This window comes from Hesperophylax consimilis, chromosome 16, assembly GCF_061612785.1.
Source record: "Hesperophylax consimilis isolate HC1 chromosome 16, BYU_Hcon_1.0, whole genome shotgun sequence".
NCBI classification, from domain to species: Eukaryota; Metazoa; Arthropoda; class Insecta; order Trichoptera; family Limnephilidae; genus Hesperophylax; species Hesperophylax consimilis.
In genome coordinates this window covers 5,424,938-5,439,579 of record NC_142851.1, presented here as the reverse complement: position 1 = coordinate 5,439,579, position 14,642 = coordinate 5,424,938, and the positions used below count along the sequence as shown (strand labels likewise).

Here is a 14,642-nt window from a genome sequence, read left to right as displayed (position 1 = left end):
ACATTTGTCACATGTGAACGGGTCGCTTCTACGATTCGTTCTTAAGTTCAACAGCTCGGCTGTGGAACGAGCTGCCGGCCTCTGTGTTTCCTCCCTCCTACAACATGGGACTCTTCAAGACCCATGTTCACTCCTTCCTCTCCACAAAAAGACCCTCCACACATCTCTGCATCCAGACTTTCTCAACCAATCGCCTTGCACCACAGTTGGAGTGATGGATTTATACATCCGCCACTCCTGATAATCTAATTCACACCGTTTGTGATAAGCCCCTTTCCATATTGAAAAAAATAGATCACGCAATAAACATTACTTTTACAATAATATAAATAATTTAAAAATTGAAATAATTAGCGATCGCGTGATACGTGATGAATGTTTTAAAAGACGTGTAGCTACGTAATGACATAATTCTTTTTCCGATGAGAATTTAATATAGCTATAGTTTGTAGATTAATTAGAGAGTAAGTTACGAGAGCTTAAATAAATTTAATGACATTTGCGACCGGGTTAAAGTCATGCTTCTTTCATATCTCGAGTTAAATTATGGGAAACTTTACGAATGAAAGATCCTCACGACATCTGCCGTCTCTGGCTCGCTGAGAGCTTTCGATTCGCCCGAGATAAAGCCTTAAAGTTAACTGCCTCGAAACATGACTTGACTTTTAACGGTCGGCCATTGCAACCGAAGTTAGGCTACACAATTAACAGGCGCTGCGCACGAAAGTTTCAAAGAGCGAATTATAATAGGTCATTATTATAAGGAGTCGGTTTCAGCGTTACAGGGTGCACTTTGCAGTTGCACGTAAAAACTGTGCTTATCTTTTGCTTAGGATATAGATAATGCATTTCTTGTCTAACAAAGGAGGCATTACGCTTAGAAATTAACAAAGGATTTTATAAATGGGGCAGTGCTCGCATTTGAATGTAACAAACAAACCGGAATGCTGCATAGTTGGTCTATGTGCAATGTGCATGAATATGGTTGGATTACTATAATTCATCGGTTCTTCCATTACACAAAACATTTTAAAAATACCGGTCTGATACATGCAGTTTTGGTTCCTGCACTTAGTGTTTCATTTATTTATTAGTTGAAATTGATGCTACAAGTAAAATAAATAATAATAGAGCGCCGTAAAACAATGTTTTAGTTCAAATACTTATATTTACTATCACACCATATTTGCTTATAACTAATAACATTAGCACATATTTTTTATAGGAAGGTGTTTGTAAAGTTGTCTATATCGTCACATTATACAATCTACACATTCGAGACATTGAATTGAAAAAGGCAAAAATTTTATTAAATAACCCGTGAATATTTTATGACTCTCCACTAATCCCTAGTCACGCCTCCACCCCCACTTTAACACTCAGTAATATATCATGCTCACGCATTGTTTTGTAATGTAAATTTAGTATATTTTGCGGAAAGAATGAACGGCAGTTCCGAAACCGGTCGCGTATAGTAAAATAAAATAGTCGTTTAAACATAATAACTTATCCGTGTATAATGGATAATCACAAAGTTATAGCTACATTCTAAAGTATTTAATAATTCTCAATTAGTACAAAACAAAAGTATAATTAATTATAAATTAAGACAATTTAACGAGGAAATGAATATTCGAATCTGCTACTTCATAATTCATTTATATTTCATTAATTAGAAACAAACAACTCCGTTCTCATCACAAATGAATAATTCATAAACATATTCAAAACAGTAAAAAGATTTTTAAATTGTAAATTAATGTGCAAAGTACAACGTGTAGGTAATTCAGAAAATAAAATTGAAATTCGACAAGTTTAATATGAAAACAATTTGGTTGAAATTGAATTATTTACGCCAAAGAAATATTTCATCCCAAAACATTATTTCACTCTGACCGTATTCACCCTCGGGACAAAAATATTAATAATTGAGATTCATAATTCAACTGAAATGACTATGTGATGTTTTTTTGTAACTCTCCCTCGGTTTTGAGATATAAACATGAAATAATAACGGGTGATAGCGGATTTTAATATTTCAAAATATCGTTAAATGCATAAATGTGAACTAATAATTCTAAACGAAACAGAACAAGACACAGAACATTATAAAGATAGCGGTCTCAACTGGGAATCGAAACCAGGATTTGCCTTACCAGGACAACCACTCGACCATTTTGACCCAATTGTAATACGTCATTTTTGTCGATCTCATATATCAAATTAAGAATTAATTATAATATTTTAAAACTAATTTTTACCATAGTTGGATGATTACAAAGTTCTAAAGAATTGGTTTATAACCTTAGACTTTTAAATTAATTGCAAATACTTTTAAAATAATTTATTACGCCAAGAATAAAGAAATTTAATAAATTAGTTTTGTATGTTAGCAATGTGCATGAAAAAATATGTAAGTGTAGTAATTGTTTGTAGTGTGTATAAGTTGAGATTGTGCGAGTAATTGGCGAGTTATATACTATTATGATTAGATTGGAATAGCCAGACACTCGCAAGTCTACCCCGCCCCCCAATTCATTCAGTCTCGCGACATTCACACACAGTGCAATAGGAATTATTAAAATTATGTTCTCACAGGATATCGAATATTGTAATGCATAAATGTGAAAGTGTTGCGGCCCTGAAAAGGGCCTTTTGGACTCCACAATCGTAAGAACATGGGTCAAAGGAGGCAAGGGTCATTTCAATGTGTTTCAGCGAATCGTTTACGCCTTCTTCTCAGTCTTCTTGGGCAGGAGAACGGCCTGGATGTTCGGCAGAACGCCTCCTTGCGCGATGGTCACGCCGGAGAGCAGCTTGTTGAGCTCCTCGTCGTTGCGGATGGCCAGCTGCAAATGACGGGGGATGATCCTGGTCTTCTTGTTGTCTCTGGCGGCGTTGCCGGCAAGCTCGAGAACCTCAGCGGCTAGGTACTCCATCACGGCAGCGAGGTATACTGGAGCTCCAGCGCCGACTCTTTCTCCGTAGTTGCCCTTTCTCAGCAAGCGGTGGATTCTACCCACGGGGAACTGGAGCCCGGCACGGCTAGAACGGGACTTTGCCTTTCCCTTCGCCTTGCCTCCTTTGCCACGGCCAGACATGATAAAGTAGTAGCTGCTTTCCTGGACTGCTGCAGTAGTAGATCAGACTCGGTCGGAGTCTTGAGTTCGAATGATTATGAAACCGTATTTTCGCTCTATTTACGCTCACGGCGAACGCTTGGCACCATCTGCCTTATCCCCCCTCTCTCTCAGCGACCTGCGCATTGTGTGTTTTCGATTATTCTAGCGAGGGGAGAAAGCCGTCGGTCCGTTCTGAGAGTGATATGATCTGAAAATTTACCTATTGAATTATCGTATTTTTTCCAACACCACGCTACAACTACTAAACTACAACATGCCGCCTAAAACCAGTGGAAAAGCTGCCAAGAAGTCGGGATAGGCCCAGAAAAACATCACAAAAGATAAGAAGAAATCAAAACGCAAACGCAAGGAGAGTTACGCAATCTACATATATAAAGTTCTGAAGCAGGTGCACCCCGATACTGGAATCTCGTCCAAGGCGATGAGCATCATGAACAGCTTCGTTAACGACATCTTCGAGCGAATCGCAGCGGAGGCGTCCCGCTTGGCCCAGTACAACAAGAGGTCCACCATCACCAGCAGGGAGATCCAGACCGCTGTCAGACTTCTGCTGCCCGGGGAACTGGCCAAGCACGCGGTCTCCGAAGGCACCAAGGCCGTCACCAAGTATACCAGCTCCAAGTAAAAACATTTTGGCTCAAGCAGAGTCTTGCCGCTGAGAGCTCCGTTGTAATCGGTAGCATCTCTCTGCGTCGTTTATTAGAAAAAGGGAGAAGTTAAAGATGCCTTCGTTATTTTCTATACTTTAATCATTGTATTGCATATTTAAAATTCACATGCATTTGTATTCAAATAATAATAAAAGTGTTTCATGAGAGTTCAGTTGTAACTTTTGATCATATTATCATTATTTTATGATAATCTACGATGAAATATTCTGTGAAAATTACTGTCTTTGTGTATTACTATGAATGTAATAAAATAATTTTTTTATTTATTTGTGGTTTTTTACATCAATTTTACTAAACATCCTTACCAAAAAATACATTTTATGTAACTACCTAGTATTTTCTTTAGTTTCCGAATGGCAAAAATTTATAATCTTATAAAAACGTTTCTGTAATTTCTAATCATGTACCTGTCACTTATCTTAAAACCACAACGATTGGTAAAGCAGCGGAAGTTTGAATAACATTAAGATAAAACAACTTTTTTTGTTTCCCAAGAATATTTGATATCCAAGAACCCACGATAAAGTAACGTTTTTTCATACCTCCATAACGGTGCAGTAGAGAGAGAACTGATCGTTGAAAGATCGTTATTACATATTATTTATCCTCTTCGATACACAATCAAATGCCTTTAAAGAGTAGTAGAAAATCTTAGAATATAAAACAATAAATTTTTATTGGAATGACTTTTCCTTTTAAAGGTTGAAGAAAAAATAATAATAATAAATCTAAACGAAACCTGAAACAGAACAAGAACCCAGGATCTCTGAATATGTTTATCCGGGACACTATCTAGGTTACAAACCAATTCTTTAGAACTTTGTGATAATTCAAAAGATAGCTGCTAAAAATATGGAAAAAAATTGAAGTATAAATATTAGGTCGAATGGTTAAATACGTTGTCCCGGTAAGAAAAATTAAGTATAGACTAGAAATAAAATGTTAAATATTATGGCTATAAAATATACTGCATAAACAAATATCCAGGGTTCGATTCCCAGTTAAGACCGTTATCTTTTTATTTTTCTACGTCTTGTTCTGTTTCATATTTTGCTTTGATTTGTAAGTACTATCTTATAAAACCAATTGTAAAATCCAAATTGTTGGTACACAAGATTTTTATTAAAAAATATATAGGACAAAGAGTAAAGTAATATTATGTAATATGTATTTATTTATTTATTTACGCCTTGAAGGCATTTACATGTATATATTACTGTAGATAAGTTGTTCAGGAGTACAATAATAAGTTTACAGTACATAACATAATAAACTGAATATAACAATGGCAGGTACAGTACAAGTTATCGAAGACAGTTGTAAAAAGGATATACAGAGGATTGCTGGATTATTATGGTGCACCAATCTACCCTGATAATTCTTCGAGACAAATGGTAGGTAGTCATCTATGGGTAGTTTGTGTAGTGTTTTCTGTAATACGATTCAAAATAAATTTACATAAGGACATGAAGAGAAATTATTGGTCAAATGAAAGACACCTGCAACCAATCATCACATCAATCCTGCAGAGATAAGCAGATAGGATATAATGCTACACATTTTAACCTTGGAATATCCTCCTGAAACACATTTATTAACAATCTCACACAAATGACTAAAAAAAACATAATAAAAACACAATCGTGTTTTATATGTATTAAGAAATCCAAATGTATAATTGTATAGCTTAGTTCCTGATGAAATTAAAAATGTACAGCTTAGTTCCTTATAAAATTAAAAAATTATAGCTTAGTTCTTGATGAAATTAATAATGTATAGCTTAGTTCCTGATGAAATTAAAAGTGTATGGCCAAGTTCCGATGAAATTGAAAATGCATCTAGTTTAAGCTAATTCAAGGAAAAATGTAAAAATGATGTAGTATAAGAAGTGAAAAAAAAAGTTAAATTGTACATATGAATATATTTATTGGACCACATGAAGTAGATCTATTTTATGAGTGATAAAAAATAAAAAAATATCTTTGCATGACCCGACTAAAGCGTTTGATTCACTTGATAATGCAATGTAATAAGGTTATTAATACATATTTTTAGTAAGAATTGCATTATTTTACCTAAATTTAATATGTTATGTAAATGTATACTCAAAATGTAAATGTTTTATTTTATAATTTCATAAAGCTATATAGGCAACGACCTAATTAAAATTATCTCAATTCAATGTGTGCAGAAATTAATGTTTTCGAGGAGATACGGATATTAATATGTAAGAAAATTCATAGTTAATATTAAACTAGATAAGCAGCCAACGTTAATAAAAATTATCATTATAGATTAATTAATTTAATAATAGTGTACCCAGTTATCGAATTAGACGTGGAATGAATCTGAACAAAATGAAATACGAAGGTAGTTTAAGTACTACCTCAAATGGTTAATCAATCAAATTCCTTAGCGTGCCTTTCTCACATTCGTGGCTTGGGTCGCGGTAAATTTCTCCTGTTTTTATCAAACCTACGATGCTTTGTATGATGGGATTAAATTTTAAAAAAGCTTCATTAAAAAGAGCCGAAAATTCAGTTGAAACCTGCCTGTAAAGAATCAAAGAAATATTAACGGAAGTTTACGTAATTAATTTACTGTTTATCAGCAAAGCTCGGTTATTTTTTTTCGGTTTTTTTTAAACGTCTCTGTAAAGTAATTTATGTTTTCAGCACAAAATTGGGTTTCTCGAAGTAATCTATTTTGAAAAATGTTCTGCAAGACAGCCTCGCACGACTTTCGCCCGAAACGGGATAAAATGAACAAAAAAGCTTGCGAGCCAAAGTAGAGTAGGTTTATGCCAAAAAAGCTTATAATATATGTAGTTTATATCTCCCATGTGTCCCACCGTATTGCCTGAACTCACTTCACGACTCATTAGGGCGCTGGAAATAGCAGTTTTTTGTCTCCTTTCACCACTTTTAAATGGGTATTTTCCTTCTCATTTTCCGTCGAGTTTTTCGCTATTCCCTACTATTGCCTTCTTTCCCCACTCCACTCCCGGACATCCTGAAGTGTGAAGAATTGGACGGGAGGGGTTGGGTGGTGAGGTGGAAGAGGGGAGAAGTCGTAGGAAATGGGATGCATTGGAAAAGGGGGTGATTGATATGGCAAGATATTATGTAATGATTTGTATTTCTTCCGTCATGTGGGGAATATATGACAACGCGTAGAAAGCAGCTGGAATGGTTATAAATGCGTCTGGATATTCGACGGCTTTTGTAAGTGGCGATTTATTTATATGATAATTAGAAGTAATAAAATTACGTGGTGATTTTAAAGGAAACGCAAGATACAAGGTTTTATTAAATGATTTAACTATGTTGAGGATCCAGATTTCCAGTGAATCATAAGTAATCTATCATATATAAAAAAATATATTCCGAAAATACTTTGAAAAAAATCTCTTAGTTTTAAAAGTTTATTTGGGTCTTATTAATTGGTACATCGCTCTTGGGGTGATTTTTCACGTACAAAATAATGTCATATTTTCGTTGTTAGTTTTATAAAGATTACAGTGCAGTTGGATACCTAGTTTAAAAATCACCTTCTCCAAGTGCGTTCTTCTATGGAAGGTTGGCTATCATCAGTGCAATCTTCACTCTGAAGGCTGCAGCCTGGATCAATTCAGTAAAGACGAAGAAATACAAGCCACGAAGTAGTAAAATTTAACAGGACATCTTTATATCATACATTGTTAATATAATACATCGTTAGTGATTAATTATCTAAAAAGCAGTCACCCAATATCTGGGAACCAACTCGGATTTCAACCTATAAAAAGTACTGATGAAGCGATTACTGCTGTCGCAGACTTTGTTGTTTCAATCTTAGATAAGGGAAAAATGCATTTCCATCTTCCTTGTCCTTTCAAAACCATATGATACGATATCCCACGACATACTGATAAATATACTAAGTGCAATGGGAATAACATGAAAAGACCTAGATCTCTTTCATAGTTACAACTAATCGAACCCAATATGTTAAAATTCAAAATAAATAAATAAATCATTCTCGCCCAACCGAATTTGGAGTTCCCCAAGGAAGTGTCCTAGGCCCAACTTTGTTTCTCCTGTACATCAACTCGTGGGCTACACATGTAATATCTTTGGAGCTAACCATTCAAGTGTTTACACACAAACAAAAAGGCTGGGAAATAAATAAATTAGAAATAAATTTTCCAACAACATGAAATTGTATCATTTTAAAAATAAATGTTTTAAAAAGTTAGTATCTGAACTCCCTATTTCGGTTGGTTTGAACTCCAGGCGTGAACTCTCTCTGTGGCGCAGTTATCATTTCAAATTCATATTTTTCAGAATAACATTGTCGTAAAACTGTAGACGGTTGTCCTGTTGTCGTTTGGGACTACAAAGTTAGTACGATCGCAGTGTTCCGCACTTGGATATTGTGAGCAGTAAGTAAAGTACAAGTACCGCATTTCCCCGTCGCACAAAGCTCAGAATATCAATATCAGGTGGCAAAAATACGTCAAATCTTATTCAAATCAACATGTTTTATTAGAAATAACTTTAGTGACCGAGAGTCTAAAGTTTAAATTTAAGAATCATAATGGTTCTTTGTTTATATTTTTCTAGTTTGACTGTACATAATGGTAACCTGGATACTAAATTAAGCTTTAACGTGGACATTAACATTCATATATAGGCACATCCTACAAATACTCTGAACTGATAGGATTTAAAATTTAGAAGTTTGTCGTCAAATGATAAAGAATTTTTAAATATTACCAGTTATAAAAAAGAATACTCAAAAATGTTTGCCACTAATATAATATTCATAATTGATTTAAGATCCAGGTAAAAAAATTGGTAACTTTTTTTTTTCAACTGGGTGGACAACTGTAGTGCATGTGAGAACGAAAGAGTGAGATAGATGACACAAGAATGAGAGTGCGAATGAGTGTGCGCGAATTTTTCAAAAACATATGTAATCATTGGTATTGTGGGGTTACGAGTGAAAGGTTGAGTATGTTTCATATGGGCGCTCAGCGGAAGAGTGGCCGAACCAACAAAAAAATTAACAAGCGAAAACATCAAATTGTTAAAGATTTTTGTCATATCTATGAGGCCATAGTGGCTCAGTTTTAGTTTTCACTGTTTACAAACGAGGGCGCTATATAACATCGTTCTTCCGTTACTAAATTAGTAATTTATCTTTAGAAATCTGATGTTTTCGCTGATTATTGTGATTTTTCATAAAAACGGCGCTATACAAGTTATAAAAATAATAATTTTTATTAATTTTTGGTTGGAACACTCTTCCGCTGAGCGCCTCATATATCAAGTCTGTTATACTGTAAAACTTGGTAATTTCATAAATATGTATATTATAAATGGGAGCTGGACTTCTTTATCTACCTCACGCATATACCTCATGGTATAATAGTGATATTACATTGGCGCAGCTGATAGGATTATAAAAAGTTTTCTGGAAAAGAATGACCACATTTTTTTACGAACGTGCTTTGTCCAGCTTAAGTAAGTTTCCGAACCGCTGTGCAGCGTCTGGGTTACATCAGCAAGTTGTTTAGGTAGAAGATAAATACAACATGGAGCTGCTGACTCCAGACTGTGGACCACCGCCACGGAAACAGCGGAGAATATAATCATACTTCTGAATTCTGAACATAAACTCCATAACTATGCTTAATATATCTATCCCGTCTATCTTCGCTGTGGAACATGGAAGCGTGTTTCTTCTTCTCGTGTTCTCGTCCCCCGGTGCCCAGTTAGCTTATGATATTAGACACTGTGCAGTCTCATGGGGTAACCAAATTTTCAAAAAAATTAGATAATAAACCGAAAATTATATAAGCTGTGATTTTGTATAAGCACACTGGCGAACGAATTGCTGTAAACAGTATTACAAAATGTAAGATTCAATCTCAATCCAAATAGACAATACAGCGCTGTTACCCTAATATAAAAATATTTTTTCTGACTGAATTCCGAAGGGCTCGATAGATAGAGCAATTGTTCGAACGCTGTAGAACCGACATTTATTTTGTATATTAATTATCATAATGTCATCCAATTTCGATGAAATGCATAAAAATCTACGCGTGTGTACGTGATTGCTACCAAAACAGACAGAATGCATTGTCATTGGCAACGAGCCTATCTACCGAGTTTTAGCTTGATAGGACGTCGGGGAGTGAGTTAATTTCCGCTTCCAAGATCTGCATTAATTCATTACCGTAATCAAATAGATGAATTTAAAAAGCAAATAGCTAGGAAACCATTATAAAATAATAAATACTGTTGTCGTTTTAGGATCGTAAGAAAGATATTGATTAATTCATTGCAAATCCATCTTTGATAACATTGTAATGTTTACAAAAGTAAAACGAATTATTGATTTCATCAATATGAAATCAAAAGTAATACATATAAAGTTTCACATTATTCAATTACAATTTCTGATAAGCTCGTGACTGTAATATGTATGAATTACATTAACTTCCTTTCGCAAATTGAAAAGGAAAACATCAACATGAAACTCGATAATTCACGTATAAACCGCCCTTGCTTTCCATTATTGCCATTACATCGTTTCTCTCATTCCGATGTTCAATAATGATTAGTCATTTCTTATCAAAATTACTTCTGGCAAATAAATGATTGTCTAACTAACTAACTAACTAACCATCACGCCGTTTCCCCGCAGGGGTAGGCAGAGAGGACGGACCGCCAAACAACTCGGTCTTGGCACACACTCCTTGCCTCATTCACATTCATACATCGTCTCATACATACTCTTCTATTGTTCTGACTCTTGACATGGCCTGACTCAAGTATCTGATTCACTTGGTCGTGCCATGTCTTCCTCGGGCGTCCCCGACTTCTGATACCATTCACATTTGCATCGTATATTCTCCTTACACTCCTATCTTCGCTCATTCGCTCTACATGCCCAAACCATCTAAGCGTCCCTTTCTTGATCTTACTCATTACGCTTACATCAGCCTTGCACTCTTTGCGGATATCCACATTCCTCAAACGATCATACATGGTTTTACCACACATACGCCTCAGGGATCTCATTTCAACAGCATTCAATCTACTTTCATCCTTTCTTTGCCAGTTCCATGCCTCACTTCCATACATCAGGGTAGGTACCAGCACTCCATTGTGGACTGCTAACTTCGCTTCTTTGGACAATTTTTTGTTAGCGCCAACTGCGTTCAGTCCTCCATTAATGGAGTTACCTGCATTTACTCTTCTTTCAATATCTCTATGATTGTCCGTGATGGAAAATAGCATTACCCATTTATAATTTTGTTTATTTGGTTTTACGCCCAGCTAGGCTTTTACGAGTACATAGATTATAAGAACAGAATACAATACACCGAAAATTATGCGAGTTAAAAATTAGTGTATAATTTAAACGGTAAAAATAAGTAAATATTTATTAGTTGTTTTTTAAAATATTTATTTTATAACTAACTGATGTGTACTCGGTGTTGCTCGAGGTTATGAATGGTTTGGAGTGAAATTTTGAGGTTTTTAATTCTGGATATAATTGCATTCTCCGTTGCATACTCAATCCGATAAAGATAAAATGTTAAGTCTTCATCGGACGTCCCTGACATTTTTTACCATTCACTACTGTATACAACATTGATACTAATAAAAAAAAACATTATATTGGCTATGTATCTCATTCCATTGCAGAGATAATTCACTCAGTCTTCTTATATCATTCAGACCACCTTCTAAACACTTCTGGAATTAATTAGAACAAACTTTGAAATTTTCAGACAAGCAAATAAACAATGTTTTATATTTATAGAAGATATCACAAATTATTAAAACTACATTACCTAAGCTGCAATAATTTGTAGGATTCACCATGTTGCTGGTAGGAAAATAATAAATAAACCATAAAAAAACTAACGAGTCAGTAAATACATCATCATCAGCACCCCCAAATTTGTTGCAAAGATCGTACGTTAATTTAGTTAGGGAATTGTGTCTGATGGTTGGTCGTGTACGTGTTGCAAAAAATGTTGCATTTTTGTCTTGCATTCCTGGTTTGCACATGGAATTAGGTGCTTAATGACTCTGATGTAATATAACCAGGTCTGAAATAATTCTACATTAGTCCTATTGAGTCAGACAGTGTAATTAGTAATTAGATGCAATGGATTAAACTCACTTATGATTAATGTTTTCATTTGGAATTTTGAATTTAAGATTTATGTAGGTACGTAGGAAATTTGCTGAACCCGCTCTATATTGTTAGAGTGAACTTTATACAAAGGGGACAAAACAGGTGAATTATAATCCACTTGAAATGTAGAGCGTTCTCATACAATCTAAGGACTTGAAATAATTTGAATTTCTGCAAAGAAAAAAAGAAATCCTTCACTTTTATGCTGCCCTAATAATGAAGTAGACATTTTAAATGATTCGATTAATCACTTTACGGCAACATAAGACTTTAATAACGGGGGTTTGCTCGACGTTATCATTTCAATTATTTCTGATGTAAAAAATCTCAAATGTTTCTAGAGGAATACCTACGGATGCAAGTTATTTATATTTTAGATACATCATAAAATGGAGATTATGTCACATTATGATGCGAGTCTTCAAGTCCATCATAAGGGTAGATGCGAATCATTATAACTGTTTTATGCTAGTCCCACAAATAAGAATGTACTAAGCAAAATGTGGTAAATTAGCTCGAAAATTGTTTAGGTGGAAATTTATTTAATTTTTAGAAATATGACGGGCGTATTTTCTTTGAAACTGTTTTCTTAGCCACGCGATATGACGAGGGCAGTTTATCATGTACACATATGTAATAAAACACGCTCTGTTTAATTTGGAACCACTTCGGATTCTAGTATATTTCCAGACGACGAGATATTTCCTCGCAGACTGCTGAAGTACTGTGGGCTGTAAAGAGACTTAAAAGTAATCCTAGAAATTATGACATTGAACAGTGAAGATGTTGCGTTAGAAGTGCGTTTTGGGCGTCTCAGTTTGCGAGATTTTTTCTTTACAAAAAATTATCATAATTTGTACATTTCTATTAATTTGCTTCTATTGATTCATCTTAATTTAAACATTATTATTTATAAATGTATAATAATACATTATTATACATTTAAACAGTTTATGTATAGGGTTTGCAATCCCGCAGGATTTCAGAAATATTCCATCCATCGGATTCGCGGGATTTTTATGTGCGGGTTTTGCGGGATTAGGATGCGGAAAAAAAACTAAATTTACACCAAAATCATGCTGAAACGATGTGAAAAATTTAAGATCTGGAATCGATTTTAAAGAGAGAGATGCCGCTTTGAAGCCCCTTTAAGAACGGTAGTATCAGAGTCCCAAGAATAGGGCAATGAGAATATCTGGTACTTAGGCGAAATTGATTTTCAAAAGCAACTAAAATATTGAAGGAACCAAATTAACCAATAGTGAAACAGATGCTACATACATAAAATAATAAAAAACTTATTTTAAATATTTACCAAATTTTTTTTGGACATTCACAGTCCAATGAAATCATGCTACCAAAAAAGGACAAAGCGAATACGCAAAATAGTTTACAAGCACCTATTGGTAGATTCGAGATATAATGTAACTGGCACATTAAGCTAGACAAAATATAGTAAAGATGTTCAAATAAATTAGTAACTTTTAAACTTTGATGTATAAATTAAAAAAATAAAATTAATAAATTAAAATTAAAGGAGCAGTTTGGACATTGTCAAATAGAGTTCTGTGCAAAGATGGTTCTGTGTTTGAAGAGGTAAGCTATTATGTTTTATATCATTAAAGAAGAAGATAATACTAAGGAATTTAAACGAAACGTGACACAGAACAAGACACAGTAAATAAAAAAATAACGGTTTCAACTGGGAATCGAACACAGGATGTCTGTCTTGCTGGGACAACGTCCTTATCCACTCAACCATTGGGGCCTAATTCAGAATCAACAATATTACACGGAGAAAAATTATTTTGGTTGATTTATTAAAGTCCCGTTTAAAACAGGAATGCAGACGATTTTCTAATAAACTTTTAGTAAATTTATAAAATATCGAAGCACGTTTTCATGGACCTGCATTTGTCCTGATAATATACAATGAAGAAATGCGAACATATTAGAAATTTCATGAACACGTGTTCCAATGACACTTTTGTGTATTACTGAAAGTTTGTCAGGAAACCTATCAATTCGTTAGTTAAAGACCAAGGCGTCAACAACGAGATTGCACGTTGTTAACCAGATTACGAATAATTTAAAGAGATTCTCAACAAGTTAGCAATTTTTTTATATCAGTAGGTTTTCTCTGTGTATAGCCTTCAAAAGTTAAGGAAAAGTTGTTCCAATAAAAAATTTGTATATTTTCATCGATCTGTATGGGGTCTACCAATCGATAGGTACTCTAGCAACAACCGTTTAATTTTAAATAGCTATAGATCACACTTCTAGGGATAATTAGTTCAGTGTCCATGAAATTTTTCATAATATCTTGCCATACTTGTTCAAAGAAACTGGTTTGTAAGTACCTAAGTATTAGTATTATGATTGCAGTTAGAGAGTCAAACGACGAGGTTGAATTGAACACAATTCGGTTTGCTCATAAAAAGTAAAATATTTGTCTTCGACCTTTATACGAGTATTTCCCTGAAATGTTCATTTTTTGTGCGGCTTTTATATAAGAATTTTTTCTAATTTGCAGTCGGCGGCGGCATTCGTAACTTCTTCCTTTGTTAGCCTGAATTTTCACTGTATCAAACCTTACGATTTATATAACTTACATTACATTGTGTAA

The 14,642-nt window shown here is 34.3% G+C and overlaps 1 protein-coding gene and 1 pseudogene across 1 annotated transcript; one reads left to right on the top strand and one right to left on the bottom strand.

The window, feature by feature from the left end:
* Positions 1 to 2,726: 2,726 nt before the first annotated feature.
* On the bottom strand, positions 2,727 to 3,101 carry LOC149416585 (histone H2A-like). The gene has a single exon (XM_089641410.1). It carries the CDS (start codon positions 3,099 to 3,101, stop codon positions 2,727 to 2,729), a length of 375 nt encoding a protein of 124 aa, XP_089497536.1.
* Positions 3,102 to 3,396: 295 nt separating this feature from the next.
* LOC149416584 (histone H2B-like) lies at positions 3,397 to 3,768 on the top strand (annotated as a pseudogene).
* The last annotated feature ends 10,874 nt before the right edge of the window (positions 3,769 to 14,642 follow it).

Coding starts and splice junctions, on each gene's coding strand:
- LOC149416585 (XM_089641410.1), bottom strand. CDS start 3,101: ATGTCTGGCCGTGGCAAAGGAGGCAAGGCGAAGGGAAAGGCAAAGTCC.